The sequence below is a fragment of the Musca domestica genome, unplaced genomic scaffold (genome assembly GCF_030504385.1).
Source record: "Musca domestica strain aabys unplaced genomic scaffold, Musca_domestica.polishedcontigs.V.1.1 31, whole genome shotgun sequence".
NCBI lineage: Eukaryota > Metazoa > Arthropoda > Insecta > Diptera > Muscidae > Musca > Musca domestica.
The window spans coordinates 2,950,023-2,968,791 of record NW_026712309.1 but is presented as its reverse complement, the minus strand read 5'-3'; the positions used below and the strand labels follow the sequence as shown (position 1 = coordinate 2,968,791).

General features: G+C 36.1%; 1 protein-coding gene across 1 annotated transcript in view; it reads right to left on the bottom strand.

Moving 5' to 3' along the window:
• Positions 1 to 10,144, bottom strand: part of LOC101894323 (long-chain fatty acid transport protein 4) — a 100,654-nt gene extending 90,510 nt beyond the window's left edge. The window contains exon 1 of the mRNA XM_005181256.4: positions 9,610 to 10,144. Within this exon, the coding sequence (XP_005181313.2) occupies positions 9,610 to 9,639 (30 nt within the window). The 5' untranslated portion in view covers positions 9,640 to 10,144. The remainder of the gene's footprint in view (positions 1 to 9,609) is intronic.
• Between the last annotated feature and the right edge of the window lie 8,625 nt (positions 10,145 to 18,769).

Sequence of the window (18,769 nt, the reverse complement as noted above, 5' to 3'; positions counted from 1 at the left end):
ATTAAGTCCTTGCTCTTTATGTTGCCAATGCGAAATTCAAGAGTAAATGCTCCTAAAAGTACGTTTATATATATGAGGGTTAACCTACTGGATTTGGATTTAAATTGTCATATCCATTACTTTTACTTCAAATAAATCCTCTCAAAGTAGGTTAATCCTACAAAAAGTTCTAACGTAAACATGGCATAAGTCCCAGTAGTCGGAAGTTTTAAAATTTAAACATAAATAAGTAAATTTAAACATAAATAAAAAGCTTTTTGAATGGCTTAAGTCATTGGCTGGTTTCTTCGGAAAATAACAAGGTAGCGTAGGGCCAAATTCGACCTAGGTCAAAAACTACGAAGAAGCCAGCCGAAGACAGTCAAAAAAGCATTTTATGTATTCTCACCTTAAGTATAGAAATGTTCTCTGCTCTCTTTCTGTAAACAAACAATGATCTTCGATCATTTTTTCCGAGAGAATAACGGTTTTAGTCAGCATTTGTATCTTTTAAATTTGAACTTGTATTGCCCATTTGATATATATGGGAGCTATATCCAAATCCGAACCGATCTCGATAAAATTTAGCAAAGGTATTTCTGAGCTGTATTTGATATATTTCCCCAAATATTGTTGTTACAGAGTGCATATTACGGCTGCGGAGGACTAAAATAACAGATCGAATGAACAATATATATTGGAGCTAAAGCTATATCTGAACCGATTTCGATCTAATTTGGCATACTTATTTTCAGTCCTAATTACACTGATATTACACGTTTAGTGCACAATATAAGGCAAATCGGCCGAAAATATATATGGGAGCTATACCTATATTTTGACCAATTATCTCCAATTCTCCAATTAGGGTTTGTCCTTGGGTCAAACGAGTTATTTGTGCAAAATTTCATTTGAATCGGGCAATATATGCGACCTGTATTTTGTTTACAAAAATACATGGACAGACGGACGGATAGACGGACGGACATGCATAAATAGACTTAGTATGTGATTCTATGCAGATCATCAAAGGAACTATGGGTCTATCTCGTTTCCTTTTGCCTGTTACAAACAAATGCACAAAGACATAATACCCTGACCTGGTGTAGGGTATAAATATCAGTCGGTTTAGCTTACAGATTTACACCCGATTATTTCGATTCGATATTCGATTATTTAAATATATTTTGACTTCTGTTATGATTATTCAAATTGTTGACTGTTTATGGAGTAACTTCCGAAGGAATGGGCCAATATTGTCCATTTCGTATCGGGTCTAAATAAATATGACGTGCCAGGTTTCGACTATGTTGGTTACTTTCTTCACGGACTTGTTTTGCAAGCTTTAACAGATAAAAGAATTGAAAATTGTGGCCTTTTGTGGGTGAGGTACCCACGGGATTCGGATATATATATTATGTTCACAACAGATCTTGTGTTGGCAAAAATGCTTATATGTGTGAAATTTGAAGAGAGTTGGATGTTTATTTGGCTTTCTTTGAGCGTTTTGTTTTTCAAAATCTTGAACCCTATGTGGGGGAGGTACCAGAAGAAATGGTCCGATCACGACTTTCTTTATAACCGATCTGGCGTTGATAGAAATATTGAGATGTGTAAAGTCTGAATGGAATCGGATGTTAATTTCGCGTTTTATGAGCTTCATGAATATTCAAAATTTTGACCCTTTGTGGGGGAGGTACCAGAAGGAATGGTCCGATCTCTACCTTCTTTATAACAGATCTTGCGTTGATAGAAATATTGAGATGTGTAAAGTCTGAATGGAATCGGATCTTAATTTCGCGTTTTATGAGCTTCATGGATATTACAAATGTTGACCCTTTGTGGGGGTGGTACCGGAAGGAGTGGACATATACATACTTCACATCAGATCTAGTGTTAGTAGATATAATGGGATTTGTGAAATATAAAGAGAATCGGATGCTAATTTCGGATTTTATAATTGTTTTGTTTATTCAAAACTTTGACCCTTTGAGGGGGAGGTACCAGAAGTAATGATCCGATCTCTACCATCTTTATACCAGATCTTGCGTTTATGGAAACATAATGATGTACCAAGTCTGACTGGAATCAGATGTTAATTTCGTGTTTTATAAGATTCGTGAAAATTCAGAATTTTAACCCTTTGTGGGGGAGGTACCAGAAGGAGTGGACCGATATATACCATCTTCACACCAGACGTTAATAAAAATATTGTAATGTGTGTAATTTGAAGACAATTGAACTCTTACATCTCATTTTACAAGAGTTATAATTATTCTAAATGTTTATCCTCTGTGGGGGAGGTACTTGATGGAGTGGACCGATATTGTCCATTTTCGCTCCTAACCTGGCACTGATACAAATATTAGGTTTTACAAAGTTAAAGCCACTTTTTCTTTCTCTTTCTGTGCAGTAAAACATTTTTTTTTGAAATTTCCTACCTTTTGTGTGGGATGTACCAGAAGGTGTGGTCCGATATTGACCATCTCCGAACTCGGCCTATATTTGATATTATTATTATTATTATTGCGTTGTACCAAGTTTGGATCAAATCGGATACTCCCTTCGAGAGTTATCGTGCGCACCAACCAGCAGACAGACAGATGGATGGACGGACATCGCTAAATCGACTTCAAATTTCCTGAAACGTATTTGGTCCAAATAGACCTAGGGTCTAAAACCGTTATTTCGATGAGACACGTATATATCAAATGATATATGTCCTCTCTAGCCATATGGCTGAGGGTATAAAAATTTCTCTCAGAGTGGTGAAAGATGGAAGAAGCAAAAATCCTAAAAGTGACGACTACTGGTACACTTTCCCAATACCTAATTAGGACTCAGCGAAATAATTCAATATATCACCAATAAATTATGGATTGAGATTATTGAAATATTTCGAATTATTCAAATCCATTGAAAATAGCAAAAAAGAAAAACACGACTAATATAATTACATTTTTGTGTGACAGTGAAACTTGCATTCGTTTTCTGCGCGAGCTTTTCTTTGCGGCTGCCTTGTATTTCCATGGCAAAAACAAAAACAGATTGAACCGGTTGAGTATACCTGGCCTCAACTAGGCCCCCTTCGTGTTGAAATGATAATGCGGTTAATGCTGTGGCTTTGGCTGATGATGTTAATTTTTCTGTGGTTGTTGTTGACTATCAGTCTGCCTCAATGGTTGTCGGTCTGTCTGTCTGTCGGTCTTTCTGTTGACTTTGAATTTGATTGCAAATAATTTCACAGAAATCATGGGAAAGATATGGCGTCTTTTCCTTTCCTTTCATGTCATGTTTTGATTAACTTTTACTCCATGAAATTGGTAAGTTTGTTGGTTTTGTTGTTTTATTAAAATATCTTAATCTTGGCAATATTTTGGTTAAAAAGAGAAAGGAAAATTGTTTTATTAAAACTTCTAAAAAAGAAAAAATACTGCCAAAGAAAAGTAATGATTTTCTGGAGATTGTTTGTTTCCCGGAGAATGTCAATAAACCTCAGAGAGTATTTTTGTTTTTTGTTTTTTTTTCAAACAAAAGTTCAATTGAATTTTATGATTAACTGTAATTACATTTCCAATTTTCAAATGGATTACAATGTAAATACTGAACATCACGTTTGGTTGTTATATTGAATCGGTTGTTAACATTTTTTAATTATTGTTTCTGTTTTGATTATTGGTTTGGTAGAGTATCGACTTCATGTTCCGGTTAATGCCAAGCTATCCATTGCCTGCTTTACAGTTTTAAATTATCAGTTCAAAGTTTTTCCAAGTGGGGCTAAAGGAAAATGTTATTGTTAAGAAATCAATTTGATTGCTGATATATGGATTTGTTAATGGTTCTCGGCATAAGTGGAAATTAAATGTAAATTTTGAATGTCTGTTAGGTTATAGGCCACAAAGAGAGAGGGAGAGAGGGTATGTCGTTGTAATGCACCTTTGTGAGTCAGCATTATTATATGTCTATTAATGTGTCTAGTTCTAATAATTATAATTGACATAAAATTCGCTTTACTTGAAGATTGTGGCTAAAAAAATTGAGTGAAAATGGCGCAAATCTTATCAAATATATATGACTTCGCAGAATTCTTAATATGCCAACGATGCACATCTTTATACCCTTCACCATAGTATGGAGGGTATATTAAGTTTGTCATTCCATTTGTAACACCTCGATATATACATACATTTTAGACCCCACAAAGTATATATATTCTTGATCGGCATTAAATTCTATGACGATTTAGCGATGTCCGTTCGTCTGCCCGTCTGTCCGTCTGTGGAAATAACTCTAGCTTCCGAACGAATGAGGTTGATAAAATTTTACTCAAATATATATTATGTCTGCATAACTTTTGATATTGAAAATGGGCCATGCGGCTCCACGTCTTCGTATAGCCCTCATATATAGGTACCTCCCGATATTCGGTACTTTGTTGATTTTAGCGACATTAATCAAAGAAATTGTTTCAAATTTGGTATTTGGAGTTCTTAATGAATGCTACAGCCTATGACTGTGCAGGACCACGTCTTCGTATAGCCCCCATACAACGGTACTTCCCGATATTCGGTATTTTGAGGATTTTAGCGACATTATTTACCGGAATTGTTTCAAATTTAGTATTTGAAGTTCGTAATGGATGCTGCAGCCTAAGGCAGAAAATTGTCTGTGCAGGTCCACATTTTGGTATAGCCCCCATTTAATAATACTTCCCTATATTGATGATTTTAGCTACATTATTCACCGAATTTGTTTTTTTGAAAATTGCAACAATGCATTCCAAATGGTGGAATGTGCCGGGCCGAACTTACAGCTTTTTTACTTGTATTTATTAGTTTTTATACCCTACACCACAAGGTGGTCAGGGTATTATGCCTTTGTGCATTTGTTTGTAACAGGCAAAAGGAAACGAGATAGACCCATAGTTCCTTTTGATGATCTGCATAGAATCACTTTCTTAGTTGATTTATGCATGTCAGTCCGTCCGTCTGTCCATGTATTCTTGTGAACAAAATGCAGGTCGCATTTATTATCCGATTGAGATGAAATTTTGCAAACAACATTTGTTTGGCCCAAGGACGAACCCTATTGAAATTGGAGATAATCGGTAAAAATGTAGATATATCTCCCATATATATCTTCGTCCGATTTGCCTTTTATTGTGCACCAAACGTGTAATATCAGCCCGAATAGTATGGAATTTTGCACATACAACCAAATTAGGCCTGAAAATAAGTATGCCAAATTTTATCGAAATCGGTTCAGATATAGCTATAGCTCCCATATATATTTTTCATCCGATTTATTGTATTTGTTACCCACAGCCGTAATATGCACTCCGTAACAACGATATTCAGGGAAATATATCAAATACAGCTCAGAAATATCTTTGCCAAATTTGATCGAGATCGGTTCAGATTTGGATATAGTTCCCATATATATTTTTATCCGATTTCAAATTAATTTCGCACCAAATGGGCAATACAAGTCCGAATTTAAAAGATGCAAATGCTTCGGCATATTTAGTCCTTTGAATTTTAAATTATAATTATAATCATAGCGTGTATGATTGAATTCTCCAATAAAAACTTTTAATTATTAAGTGGAGTTCAACTAAATTAGCAAAGTGGTGGAGGGTATCATAAAATCGGCCCCGCCCGACTTTAGGACTTTCTTTACTGGTTTTTAATTAAGTTATGATACATAAATATTGAAAATTGTGACTTATTGTGGGGGAGGTGCCAGAAGGGGTCCGTCGATATCTATCATCTTTACGCCAGATCTTGTGTTAATAAAAATATTGGGATGTGTGAAATTTGAAGGGAATCGGTTGCTTACTTCGCATTTATGAGCGTTTTTGACCTGTTGTTGTCGAGGTACCAGAAGGAATGAGCCAATATATCACATCTTCACAACATATCTTGTGTTAGTAGAAATATTAGAATGTGTGAAGTTTAAAATGTATCCGATGTTTATTTCGAATTGTATGAGCTTTATGGTTATTCCGAAATTTGACTCTTTGTGGGGGAGGTACATGAAGGAGTGGGCTGATATATCCCACCTTCACATCCGATCTTTTGTTATCAAAAATAGTGAATTTTCTGAAAATTGAAGAGAAACGGATGAGGGATATCGTATTTTATAACGGTTATAATTATTAAAAATCTAGACCCTTTGTGTGGGAGGTACATGATTGAGTGTGTCGATTTTGTTCATTTTTGCACCTGGCATAGCATTGATACAAATATTGGAATTTGCAAAAATTGAAAAAAATTGAAAAAAATCGGGTGATCCTTTTTTTTTCTATTCGGAAAATTATTTTCCATGAAAATGTTGACCTTTTGTGGGGGAGATGCAAGAAGAAGTGGGGTCTTTACTGTCCATCTCCGAACTCGATCGAAGTTTTTTAATAATTATTGTTATTAAGTTATTGTGCGCACCAGCCAGACAGACGGACTGACGGGCGGGCGGATAATCCTAGATCGACTCCAAATGTCCTGAAACGGATTTGGTCCAAAGAGACCTAAGGTCTAAAATCGTTATTTCGATAAGGTACGTTTTGCCGGTATCAAATGATATATATCCTCTCTAGCCATATGGCTGGAAGAGTGAGGAAAATTCTCGGTGTTCTTGGTTCTTGTGCAGTCCTCGATTGACGTTTTATTTTAAGTCAGCCTTTAAGAATCAAATTCCCACAATAGCCGGCTAAAAATCTTGGCAGAAATTTCTCAATACCTGTTATGTGGATTCTGTACAAACCGACATCTGACACTGACAATTTTCAGCAATAAAATTAAGGCCAATTCCACTAAAAATTTGGGATTGATTGTCATCTTCTACCAGTATTATAGCAAAACATACATGTCCTAGCAGCCATTCCATAATCAAGCATTACACGACTTATGAGGCTTATATTTAAGTTGTTATACCCTCCACCATACATTGTGTGGAGAGTATATTAAGTTCGTCATTCCGTTTGTAACTCATCGAAATAATCATTTTAGACCCAACAAAGTATATATATTCTTGATCAGCGTAAAATTCTAAAACGATTTAGCCATATCCGTCCGTCTGATGTAATCACGCTACAGTCAAAACGAATTAAGATAGAAAGCTAAAATTTTGCACATATCTTTCTCAGGCAGGTCAAGTTCGAAGATGGGCTATATCGGTCCACGATATCGTATAGCCCCCGGGATGGTACGGTACCCCCCGATATCCCGTATTTTGCCACATTTTCTAATGGAGTAGTCTGAAAATCCGAGGAGTTCTCTCTGAGTACTTTAACCCTTGGCAGAAAATTGTCTATATAGGTCCATAGGTCCACTCTACCACTACGGCAACCCCCCCCATATTCGGTATTTTGATGATTTTAACCGCATTTTTCGAAGGAATTGTGTAAAATTCTCCACAAGGGGTTCTTTGTGAGCACTTTACCCCCTGAAAATGAATTGTCTCTATAGGTCCATAAAATCGTATAAACCCCCGATATTCGGTATTCTGATGAGTTTAGCCACATTTTTAAACGGAATTGTCTGAAATTCTACACAAGGAGTTCTTCGTGAGTACTTTACCCCTAGACAGAGGTATGTCTGTATAGGTCCACAATATCGTATATCCCCCCATATACCGGCACCTTCCGATGTTAGGTATTTTAAAGATTTTAATAGATTTTTTAATGGATTTTATTTTTTTTTTTTGAAAATGTCCTAATTCGTTCCAAATGGTGGAGGGTCGAACTTACTGCTTTTTTACTTGTTTGTACTTATGTGATTGCATGAGATTACCTTGGTAATTGCGCCATGATAGAAGTTTTATTCTCGGTGACTGTAAATGTAATGATACATAAACATGACATGTCACGACATATTAGGAGTGTTCGTTTTGTTCAAATTTTTGCTGGAAGCTGTTCGTTTACCCAAAAGTCCAATATGTAAGAAAGACATTTGAGAGTTTGTAAGTTCTTATTGGAAAAATTTCCCCAGTGAGAATTATCTAGTAACTTGGGCTGTGCAACAATCAGTTGTTTTGTAAACAAACAGATGTAAACAATTTTATTTTAAAGATTTGTTATAAAAATCATGGTAGAATTAAGGAGGTAAAGTGATGCAATCATATGTTTGTATATAGCTCCCATATATATTTTTCATCCGATTTGATGTTTAAGTCCCTCACATGCGTAATTAGCATTTCACAACAATGATATTTGGTACAGCCCAGAAACACCTGTGCCAAATATTATTAAGATCGGTTCAGATTTGGATATAGCTTCCACATATATCTTCAACCGATTTCAGATTAATTGTATACCAAATGGCCTACATCAGATCAAATGACCAGTATTTTGTCACAGTAAAGGACTCTGACAAATCATCATGAATAGACTCGCGCTTGAACAACACTACGAAATTATCCAAATTTACTATGAAAATCAGGCTCTAGAGCAGTTGGCAAATGATCCGTTGTTTTATCGCAAAATTGTGTTTAGCGATGAGGCACATTTTTGACTTAACGGGTTTGTTAATAGCAAAATTGCCGCATATGGAGTGAGACCAATCCACAAGAGACCCTACAGACTCCATTACATCCAGAAAAATGCACCGTATGGTACGGTTTTCACGCTGGTGGCATCATCGAACCTTATTTCTTCAAAAATGAGTCCGGAGCTCGCGTTACGGTCCATGGGAGATCGTTACCGCACCATGATCAATGATTATACCCTACACCACAAGGTAATATCTTGTGGGTTGCATATTACGAATGTGGGGGCCTTAACCCCAATTCGGATGATACATATATATGGGGATGTTTGGAAATACCTTTGCCAAATTTTTTCGAGATCGGCTAAGATTTGGATATAGCATCTAAATATTCTTAATCCGATTTCAGGTTTGTTGTGCAAATAATGACTAATATAAGCCCAAATGGGTGATATACTTTTTAATAGAATCCTGCCCATGCACTCTAAACGATTAAAATGTCTCCGTCAAATTTAGTGAAAATCGATTCAGAATTATATATGCCTCCCATATATTAGTTCCCTCTGAAACCAAACTGTAACTGCTCTAAAGCCAAATGTTGATAGGTGATATGATCTACTTAAAATAAATTGTTTTGTTACGGGAGATCTACTAAATATGCATAGTGGTGTAGAGGGTATCGTATAGTCGGACCCGACCGAGTGTGTGTGTGTACATCTTCTTCTCGAATATATTGTCAATGTGGTGTAGCTTGGTTAAAGGCTCCAAGTCTTTTATTCTACATTGTGTTTGCGATTTCACAGTCCTACAACACTGCAGATAAAATCAGAGTTTATACACTCCATGAATCTATTACACTCCACATGACCTCAGGGTTTGCGTTATTGGACATCTATAGAATATTAATTTGGCAGGAGATTTTTTTCTCAGTGTAAATTCATTTCACTGCCCTCCATTATAGTGTAAATGCCTCAGAGTGACTTATAACTAATTTTTCCTACTCTAAAGTAGTTGAAAAAATAACAAAATCCATCTATTGTTATCCAGTTTTACATTTACTTTCTTTCACTTTTTTCTGATGCAAAAAAATGCCCGGAATGACAATGGCATTATATGTGCAGCTTATTTTGCTTTTCATCTGAACACTTACCTCTTCAACTTTATTTTCACTTGAAGTCATTTTGAAATGCAACAGATGTTGTAGCAGCAGCAGCTGTTGGAGATGCAATCACAAAATGGTTTTGAAGCTCGTTGGCGTTGGAAACCACAGCGGGATTTTCTCTTTCGATGGCAAAATTTCTTTTCTATGAAATTACAGCTTCCAATTTGGAGGTGATCCGACGTTTGCTCACACACAATTACGTTTTATGGACGATTAGACACACACATACACGTTGTTACGTTGCTCTTTTTAAGGTCAATCACTTGGTAAGGCACGCATCTATCGATTGGTGTTGTGTATGGGTTGGATGGTTAGTTAGGTGACGATGGTTCGATCAGTGGTTTGGTTATGGTAACCGGCGATTTGTTATGTTTCGTCTTCGTTGTTTTTTGTTTTTATAATTTTGTAATTAAATATTACAACATTGCCTGCATCAATCAAAATGACCCAGAGCCGGACGGGATAATTAACTGGTTTTTATGATTCATTCGTTGGATTTTGTTTTTTTTTTTTCTACAATTTCACTTTCAACAACAACTTTTAAACAATGATTTGATGATCCATGCACTTTTTTCATTTATTTATTTTTATTTTTTGTTTATTATTTTCCCATATTCGAGCACTAAACGTTTACTTGCATTGGTGTCGAACCAAATTAAAAAAAAAATCCCTGGTTAATGGTCAATTAAAACAAAACAAAAGCTAAATAATAACCGAAATATTTTCCAGGTAAGAGTCTATTGTGGACCTTCTTTGTAAACGAAACTTATGAATTATGGCCCCTCACTTCACATCAAACAAAAGAAAAATAAAAAACAAAAACACCAAAGATCATCAGCTGGCTTTGTTGTAAAATAACTCTATTTTGCGGCTTTTCTTTGATGGGCGATTTAAAACCACAATTACGAAGTCGTCAACAAAGAGTATCGCTCTAAAGTCGCTTGTTTTTTATATTTATTACGCGCGCTAGCCGGTCTGTTGCACAGCAAAGTTGGCGAACGATTAACACATGGACTTTTGGTCCCCCAGCTTGTTTGTTGGATCTTGTGGCCAAGACGCGCATTGCTATGCCTCGCCGGTGTTTGACTGTGTGTATGTGTGTGTGTGTTCGTGTGGTTCCAACCCGTTGTGTTGAGTTGCAAAGCTTTCGCTACCAATCATCGTCAACAATCAAATCATAAAGCCATTCATTGCTGTTGCCGATGATGATCATCAGCAGCGATAAAACATTGCTGGGGTGCCAAGTCCAGCAACAGCTTAAAAGTTTATTTTTGCCGTTTAATACAATGAGATAAAGCTTTTATTGCTCTTATTTGGTGTTTGTTGGAATTTATGAGGCATTTCATGGCAATTGAGATAAAAGGAATATGCAAATGTTTGTTTGAAATGATATGATGGATTAGGGTGAAATATCTGACCTCTATAAATATTTTAGGGGAATATTTTATCGTTATCAATAAAGGAAAAAATATATATTCCTAATTTTTTATTTTTTTATTTATTAATTATTATTTTGTGAAGAACTTGAGGTGTGGGTACATAAGGCAGGATTCTAGTGCGGCTCTGACATCCCTATATAATATACCAAAATATGCCATGTGAAAACTTCAAGCTGCTTATGTACTCACACCTTTGCTCTTTTTTGTCTTCCTATTCAGAAATGCTTCTTTTATTTAGCTACGGCTGACAAACCGTGCAACACCAGACTGCTGAAGCTAATTGGATATCTTTTGGCAGTATTTTCGAGTTCATTATTTAAAGTTTTATTGAATGAAAGCAAAAAATATCGGAAATAGCATCAAATTTTAGAATAAGTTTAGATTTGTTCGAATTGGTCACCTGTAGCACGAATTATGGCCTTCAAATGGCCAATGAAACCGTCACATGCTGCCCTAATGTTGCTCTAGACAAAATAGTCCAACGGATCGGTATCCAGAGATTTTGGTGTCTTTTGTGCGCTAGAAATGAAGCGAGTAACCTCATTTTGTAACCATTCTTGGGTGGCGAGTGCTGAGTGCGTATATGCTGAGTCCCATTGAAATGTCCAAGGTCTACGGCCAAAATGTTTGCGTGCCCAAGGCTTCAATACACCCTCCACAATATTTTCGCGGTAATATTCGGCATTTATTCTGATGCTACGGTCGATTAATACGAGCGGAGAGCGACCATCGGCTGATATGGCGGCCCACACCATCACCATGACCGGCGCTTGAGTTCTGGTGGCCAACCGAAGGTGCAAATTTTCAGCTGACTTCTTTCGCAAGTAAACACGATCATTTTGTTTGTTTACAGACTGCTGGACAACGAATGTTTCCTCATCGGAGAAAAACAAATTCGGCAGTTCACGACTATCGGCCAAGCGAAGCAACTCTTTAGCTCGTTTGAGTCTATTTTCTTTTTGAAATTTCAATGGCTTTGCCCTGAGCTCATTTTTCAATATTTGCCGAATAGATTATTGCGATATGTTCAGCTCACGAGCCATTTTTCGGCCACTGCGACGCGGGTTTCGATCAAGTCGTTTCTTTACTTTTTGAACCATTTCTGCTGATGTTGCTGTCTTCTTACGTCCATTTCCTTGACGTCGGGCTATGCTACCAGTATCACGGTAACGAGCGATGGTACGAGACGCAATAGATTTATTCACTTTTAAATGCGGGAGTGCTCTAACGATAGCCACTTGTGGTTTTCCAGCCAAATATAAAGAAATCACACTATCACGCTTGAATTCCATCACGAATAACTTTTTTTTTTTGGAAAATTCACTCTAAAATGCTTTCGTACGCTTGTAAACAATATAATGAGCTGGAAAGAAATGACAGCAGTCTGAAGTTGGTTGCAGTTTTTCCATCTCACCCTGTGTTTCAACGTGAATATATTTTCAGCTAAACAAGGATGCATTTAACTACGTGCTAGAGAACATTAGTTCCAAGCTACCAATAATCCTGGAATTTACTGGCCAAATCGGTCAAGACCGGTTTACTGGCTTGTCACTAAAAACTGTGTCAAACGATGCTACGTCTGGAATTCTAGGGATAAAAGGAGCTAGTTTCACCCACATCCAAATAGTAAAAACGAGCACCTGGTTTTCAACCGGAAGCTCAATCACAACATAAATTCAATGGTTGTAAGTATTTTGCAATATGATATCACCCCCTAAATATTAAAGCTGCCTCATGTATACAATATGTTTTTTATAGCCTTATATTTTATTGAGGGGAGGATGTCGTTAAATCGCGTCACGTTTTGCTAATATGTTCTCTGTTGTTATACCCTACACCACATAGTGGTAAGGGTATTATGTCTTTGAGCATTTGTTTGTAACATGGAGAAGGAAACGAGATAGACCCATAGTTACTTTTGAGAACCTTCATAGAATCACTTTCTGAGTCGATTTATGCATGTCAGTCCGTCTGTCCATGTATTCTTGTGAACAAAATGCAGGTCGCAATTATTATCCGATTGAGATGAAATTTTCCAAACAATATTTTTTTGGCCCAAAGACGAACCCTATTGAAATTGGTGAGAATCGGATCAAATTTAGATATAGCTCCCATATATATCTTCATCCGATTTCGGGTTAAATGTGCACCAAATATCCACTATCAGTCCAAATTACCTGAATTTTGGCACACCCAACCGAGTTCGGCCTAGAAGCAAGTATATCAAATTTGGAGAAAATCGGTTCAGATATAGCTATAGCTCCCATATATATCTTTCATCCGATTTGGTGTTTAAGCCTCTCACATTCGTAATATGCACTCCACAACCGTGATATTTGGTACCAGGTATTAGATGGAGCACAGAAATAGCTGTTTTAAATTTTATCGAAATCGGTTCAGATTTGGATATAGCTCCCATATATATCTTCATCCGATTTCGGGTTAATTGACCACCAAATGAACAATATCAGCCCAAATGGCCCGAATTTTGGCACATGTGACCGCGATTAGCCTTAAAGCAAATACAACAAATTTGGAGAAAATCGGTTCAGAAACAGCTATAGCTCCCATATATATCTTCATCCGATTTCGGGTTAAATGTGCACCAAATGTCCACTATCAGTCCAAATTACCTGAATTTTGGCACACCCAACCGAGTTCGGCCTAGAAGCAAGTATATCAAATTTGGAGAAAATCGGTTCAGATATAGCTATAGCTCCCATATATATCTTTCATCCGATTTGGTGTTTAAACCTCTCACATTCGTAATATGCACTCCACAAGAATGATATTTGGTACCAGATATAAGATACAACCCAGAAACAGCTGTTTGTAATTTTATCGAAATCGGTTCAGATTTGGATATAGCTCCCATATATATCTTCATCCGATTTCGGGTTAATTGTGCACCAAATGGCCGATATAAGTCCAAATGGACTGAATTTTAGTTCATCGGACCAAATTCAGCCTAGAAGCAAGTATATCAAATTTAGTGAAAATCGGTTCAGATATAGATATAGCAACCATATATATGTTTCATCCGATTTAGAGTTTTAGTCCCATACATTCGTAATATTCACTCCACAACCGTGATATTTGGTACCAGGTATTAGATGGAGCACAGGAATAGCTGTTTTAAATTTTATCGAAATCGGTTTGGATCAGATTTGGATATAGCTCTCATATATATCTTCATCCGATTTCGGGTTAAATGTGCACTAAATGGTCAATATCAGCCCAAATCACCAGTCTAGAAGCTAATACGTAAAATTTGGAGAAACCCGGTTCAGAGATAGCTATAGTTCGTAAAATGCACGATAGAATTAGATAGATTTTGATTTTGTACCAAATATCTCATAGAGCTCTGAAATGCCCTGTATAAACCTTTTTACGAGAGCTCTACTAAATATGCATAGTGGTGTAGGGTATCATATAGTCGGCCCCGCCCGACTTTTGAGCTTTCCTTACTGGTTTTAGATATGCGATCATACAGGTCGCATATGTAAGTGCAGTGAATGGATGTAATGGAAAAGCATCACACGACTCTCCCGCATGGAGCCTGTCAGATTAACTTATGAAGAATTGAGCATTATTTGAAATTGGCTTTCCTTCGTGTTGACCTTTTTTGAAGTATTTTTCTTATAAAAGAATAATAAATATTTACCTATTAATCAATGAGATTCTTAAATATTTCAGTGCTTTTATTGAATTTCAACAACTTTTTTATTATTTTTTTTTACAGTAGATGTTAAATGAGTAAAAATGCGAAGTAGTAAGTATAGTATGTGTATCCGATATTCGGATATGATAAATAGAAACTAGGTAATTTATTTGCGTATTCAAGTTTGTTGCTAGGAAAAAAATTGCATCCGAAATATTGAACTATCGAATCGAGTTACACAGTAAACCTCCAGAAAAAAATTATTGACAAAACGCCAAAAACCAAAAAAAAAGAAAAAAAAACAAGCAAAAAGCTGTATTTTAGGCCGCGTCGTTCTTTGAACACCCTCCACCATTTGGAATGATTTTGCCCATTAAAAAAAAAAGTTAAAAATTCTGTTAAAATCTTAAAAATACCGAATGTAGCCGTTATATTAGGGTCTATACGACGACGTGGACCTGAATAGGCAACTTTTGTCATAAAGCATTATAATATTCAAATGCGAAACTTGAATACAAACAGGTAAAAAAGCAGTAAGTTCGGCCGGGCCGAACTTTGAAGAAACTCCACCGAATTAGAATTTTTCAAGAAATAAAATCCATTAAAAATTCTGTTAATATCTTTAAAATATCTTATATCGGAAGGTGCCGATATATGAGAGGATATACGATATTGTGGACCTATATAGACAATTGCCTTTCAGGGGTTAAAGTGTTCACAAAGAACTCCTTGTGTGGATTTTCAGACAATACCATAGGAAAATATGGCTAAAAGCATCAAAATACCGAATATCGGGGGTACCGTTATATGGGGGATATACGATATCGTTAACCTATATAGAGAATTCTCTGTCAGGGAGTAAACTGCTCACAAAAAACCTCTTGTGTAAGTTCCGTTGAAAAATGTAACTAAAACCATCAAAATACAGAATATCGGGGGTACCGTTACATGGGGGGCTAACGATATAGTAGACTAATATAGATAATTCTCTTCCGAGGGATAAAGTACTCACAATGAACTCCTCGTTTGGAATTTCAGACAATTCCATTGAAAAATGTGGCTGAAATCATCAATATACCGAATATCGGGAGGTACCGTTACATGGGGGATATACGATATCTTGGATAATTCTCTTTCGAGGTATAAAGAACCCACAAGGTACTCCTTGTGTGACAATTCCGTTGAAAAATGTGGGTAAAATCATCAAAATACCGAATATCAGGGGGTACCGTTATATGGGGGCTATACGATATCGTGGACCGATGTAGCCCATCTTCGAACTTGACCTGCCTGCAGACAAAAGAGGGATCTGTGCAAAATTTTATCTTCCTATCTTAATTCGTTTAGACTGTAGCGTGATTACAACAGACCGACAGATGGACTGACATGGCTAAATTGTCGTAGAATTTTACGCTGAACAAGAATATATATATTTTGGGTCTAAAATATTTATTTCGATGAGTTACAAACGGAGTGACGAACTTAATATACCCTCCATACTATGTAAATCGGTGAATAATGTAATTTAAAATCATCAAAATACCGAATATAGGGAGGTATTGTGGCTATACGAAGATGTGGACATGTACAGACAATTTTTTCTCATAGGCTGTAGTATCCATTACGAAAATCATACACCACATTCGAAACAATTCCGGTGAATAATGTCGCTAAAATCATCAAAATACCGACTATTTACTGTTATATGGGGGCAATATGAAGCCGTTGACCTGCACAGACAAATTTCTGTCATAGGCTTTAGTACCCATTACGAACTTCAAATAACAAATTTGAAACATTTCCGGTAAATAATATCGCTAAAATCATCAAAATGCCGAAAAAAGGGAGGTACCATTATATGGGGGCTATACCAAAACGTGGACCTACCTAGCCCATTTTCAGTACCAAAAGTCCTGCAGACATAATACACATTTGAGTAAAATTATATCAACCTACTTCATTTCGTTCGGAAGCTATAGCTATATATTCCACAGACGGATAGATGGATCAAGAATATATCTACTTTGTGGAGTCTAAAATGTATATTTCGAGGTGTGACAAACTTAATATACCCTCCATACTATGGTGGAGGGTATAAAAAAACGGCTCACTGACACAGGTGGAAGTAGAAGCAAATTCGAACTCAAGTGCAGTAGAAATAGCAGAAACATAGCACAGATCTCAGACAAACTAGGAGAGTAATTCACAAAAAGGGTCTGCATGGAAGGACCCCACGCAAGAAGCCACATTCAAATATGAATCAAGACAAGCGGTTGGATTTTGCCCAAAATACCAACTTTTTATGAAAACATATTATACGTCGATGAAAGCATAAACAAAACTTTCGGTGCAAAAGAAAAATACCAAAATTATGGCGTACTTAAGGGGAAGTCATGGTAGAATGAGTAAGGTAAAGCCGTGCAATCATATGTTTACAATATTTTTTCAAAATTTTTGATTTGACAACAACTCATTGTTACAATCTATTACATACACATACATCAGAGAGGGGAACCTGGTTTCTTTGCAATGAAAACATGGTAAATTACAGGAAATGTAGGGATGGATATGCTTATTTGAAACGACTCTACCTTCTCGATTTTACCATGGGAGAAGCCTTCCATGAAAATTGTATTACTAACACAGTTTAATACGGTGGAGGATCAGTTATGCTCTTGGCATGCATGGCTGCGTCAGGTCTTCTGTTATTGATTTTGAAAATATTTTTTTTTACTTTTCAAAACAATAAATACATACACAAAATTGGCAGAAGTCGAGTACACTTAGAAAAAAATTGAAATCAGCTTGTAGCTCTACCTTACCTTTTTATACCCTACACCACAAGGTGGTCAGGGTATTATGTCTTTGTGCATTTGTTTGTAACAAGCAAAAGGAAACGAGATAGACCCATAAGTATGCCAAATTTGATCGGAATCGGTTCAGATACAGCTATAGCTCCCATATATATTGTTCATCCGATTTGTTATATAACAATATTTGGGGAAATATATGAAATACAGCTCAGAAATACATTTGCTAAATTTTATCGAGATCATTTAAGAATTGGATATAGCTCCCACATATAACTTCATCCGATTTATCTTTTATTGTACACCAAACGTCTAATACTTGTCCAAACGGGATGGAATTTGGCACTTACGACCGAATTCAGTCTAGAAGCTAGTGTGTTAATTTGAAGATCGGTTCAGATATAGCTATAGTTCCCATATATACTGTTCATCCGATTTGTTACCCACAGCCGTAATATGCACTCCGTAACAACGATATTCAGGGAAATATATCAAATACAGCTCAGAAATATCATTGCCAAATTTTATGAGGATCGATTCCAATTTGGATATACCTCCCATATATATCTTTATCCGATTTCAAATTAATTGTGCACCAAATTGGCAATACAAGTCCGAATTTAAATTATGCAAATGCTTCAGCATATTTAGTCCTTTGAACTTTAAAATATATTTATATTCATAGCGTGTATGATTGAATTCTCCCATAAAAACTTTTAATTGTTATGCGGAGTTCTACTAAATTAGCAAAGTGGTGTAGGATATCATAAAGTCGGCCCGCCCGATTTTAAGACTTTCTTTACTGGTTTTATATGGTGTAAATATAAAATGTTTACTTTTTAGTCTGTTTAAAATACCAAGTGTAACATTATTTTAAACATGAAAGAAACGGAATTTATAGATGGATTTGATACATTCCTTTACTTCAGCATCTTCTCTTCTTGAACAATTCTCAATCCGGGGCCGTTCGAATAAACGACGATATCGTGTTTCATAAGGGGATATTCATTGTCTAATTTTTTAAAAGGAATTTCTTTGGTGGCAATAAAATGAGGTTAATCAAGTTTTCTTGAAACGGTCTTCCACATTTAAATCATTTATTGCAATTATTGTTATTATTTTTTATACCCTCCACCTTGAAAAAGAGGTCATATTTACTTTGTATATATAAAGTATATATATATATTCATGATCAGGATAAAATTCCAAGTCGATTTAACGATCCGTCGGTTGAAATC